This window comes from Montipora foliosa, chromosome 6, assembly GCF_036669935.1.
Source record: "Montipora foliosa isolate CH-2021 chromosome 6, ASM3666993v2, whole genome shotgun sequence".
Taxonomy (NCBI): Eukaryota; Metazoa; Cnidaria; class Anthozoa; order Scleractinia; family Acroporidae; genus Montipora; species Montipora foliosa.
In genome coordinates this window covers 37,404,261-37,406,484 of record NC_090874.1, presented here as the reverse complement: position 1 = coordinate 37,406,484, position 2,224 = coordinate 37,404,261, and the positions used below count along the sequence as shown (strand labels likewise).

Sequence of the window (2,224 nt, the reverse complement as noted above, 5' to 3'; positions counted from 1 at the left end):
ATTTCGATCTCAAGTCTGTTTACTAGTTTTTGGCCATTTCGTGCATTCAGAACTGAGCGCAATGCTCCAGGAACGGCAAATACTCTAACAATGATATAGTGTGTGTGAATGAAGCGAAATACCAATGCAAGGCACGAGCTGAATAGTCTAAAAACCCGGGACTCCAGAGTTGCCTGATACATCAGTGGATTATGTATTCTTAAGCGATCGAGCGCTTAATTAACGTCACTTTTAAACCGATCCTTTGACCAAAGAAAAAAACGTTAACCAAAAATAAACAATCTTCTTCTAAAAACGAAGGCTTAATACTTTGCCAGTCTCATGAGAAGCAAACAATAGCACTTTAAAGAGTGACGATCGTTTCAGTTCGTATCAGCCTGGAATAAAAGCACGAAGCACAGCAAATCCATTTTCACTGAATCTTCGTGTGAAAGTTTTACGGCACACTGCAGAGAACTTAGGCGGGTATTTCCAATGCAAGATTCTAAAGGCGCAGTTTCCCTTGTAACTTGTGTCACTTTTTTATTGCGATTTAAGTTCTCACATTACGAAACAGGTTGCGCGACGTTCGATTTGCCTTGTTTTCACATAACTGAAACGTTTTGAAAGCCACAACCATCGCAACACAAGTTAAAAGACAAATATTTCGCTACGCAATGTTTGTTAAATTCGATGCAAGGTTACAAGCAACATGGCGAAGAGAAGAACTCGATTTAGCAACGGTTTTTGCAACTTGTTTCGCGACGTTTTCGGCCACTACAAGGTGACGCGGGGCTACAATGGCGCTACGAGACAAGTTGCACCAATACTGCGATAATAAGCACATGAGAATTTTAAGTGACGCCATTTTAATAAACCCAGAGAAAATTAAAGAAATGTCACGATCTCCAATCCAAAATGTGACACATGTTGTTACAAAACGAAAGTCCCCGTCACAGTTTAAACTGGCCAATCCCTTCAATCAAATCAAACAATGCATCTTCGTCGGTGTAAGCGTCACAGAGTTTCAATCGATTCTCGGAGTCGTCTTCAACCACTTTCCATTCCTTGAAGATGCGTATGGCATTACGAAACGGTTCCAGTGAACAGCTCTCGGCTGAAAAAGTAAGTTGATAAAAAACCTCACTGCAGATACAACTTCAGTCACCTTTTCCCAGTATCTCCCTTAAAACAATGCCTTAAGCGGAATACCGACTTAGCCGAAGAACGTCAGGGACGGAAAGATCCTGGTGAACAGCAGGAGCATCTGAGGGGAGGTGAGTAGGATGCAACCGGAAGCAGTCGAAATAAGCAAAAGACTTGATAATCGTTCATAATCGAATGGAGAGAGGGGAGGGGGTTCTTACGAGCCTACGTGCCACAATGATATTTGCTGGGTTTCTCATTCACTCGAAAAGTCATTGTTCGAAGACATTCCAAGTTTAAATTGTGCATTACCTGCTTATTACCGGTAATTTGCGGAGTCAGGGTGGTTTAGTGCGGAGTCAGGGTGGTTTAGTGGTCATCAATCGTGCCTCCCACCTCTGTGACCCAGGTTCAACTCTGGCCTCGGGTTGTATGTGGGCTGAGTTTCAGTCGATCTCAACCTGACTCTGAGGGTTTTTCTCCGGGTACTCCGGTTTTCCTCCCTCCTCAAAATCGACTCCCAGTCATTTACATCTGGCTGGGTTTGCGGTGCTCCGAGATCACACATGGATCGTATGGCGGCAGCCATGGGCGCCTTCACATGCATTCGGTCCGATCCCGTTGAGCCGGTTGATCCTGAAAAGCCCTTGTTGGGAGCGGTCAACTGAGCGCACATTTACATTTACAATTTAATTGGCATGAATGGGAGTAGAAGTGTAAATTCGGTGTCATATGCTCACGTTCTTTATAGAAAAGTCCAATTCGGTCGTCCAGTTGTTTAATTGAGAACGGAAAAAATGCGCCAAAAAAAAAAAAGCACAACCTAAGTGCTTTGCTCATTAAATATGCAGATTTGTGGGTTCTTCTTGATGTCGTTATTGCGTTAGGACCCTGATAACAAAGTTATTTACTTACGAAAAAATGTGACCTCCTCAAGAACCCTTTCCTTTGCGCAGGCGTGAAGAGCATTCAAAAACTCTGAATCTAAGCAGCATGAAAAAAAAAGACAAAAACCCCAAAACACAGTTCTGGTTAAAAGTTTCTTATAAACTGAGAAGTTCTGCAAACGTACCGTTTAAAAAAAATTGGAAGTTCCTCA

At 42.8% G+C, this 2,224-nt stretch overlaps 1 protein-coding gene across 1 annotated transcript in view; it reads right to left on the bottom strand.

The window, feature by feature from the left end:
* Window positions 1-822: 822 nt before the first annotated feature.
* Window positions 823-2,224, bottom strand: part of LOC138007271 (glycerol-3-phosphate acyltransferase 1, mitochondrial-like) — a 30,597-nt gene continuing 29,195 nt past the window's right edge. Inside the window, exons 27-28 of the mRNA XM_068854076.1 lie at window positions 2,041-2,109; window positions 823-1,096 (exon numbers count right to left, since the gene is read on the bottom strand). Coding sequence (XP_068710177.1) covers window positions 933-1,096; window positions 2,041-2,109 — 233 coding nt within the window. The 3' untranslated portion in view covers window positions 823-932. The remainder of the gene's footprint in view (window positions 1,097-2,040; window positions 2,110-2,224) is intronic.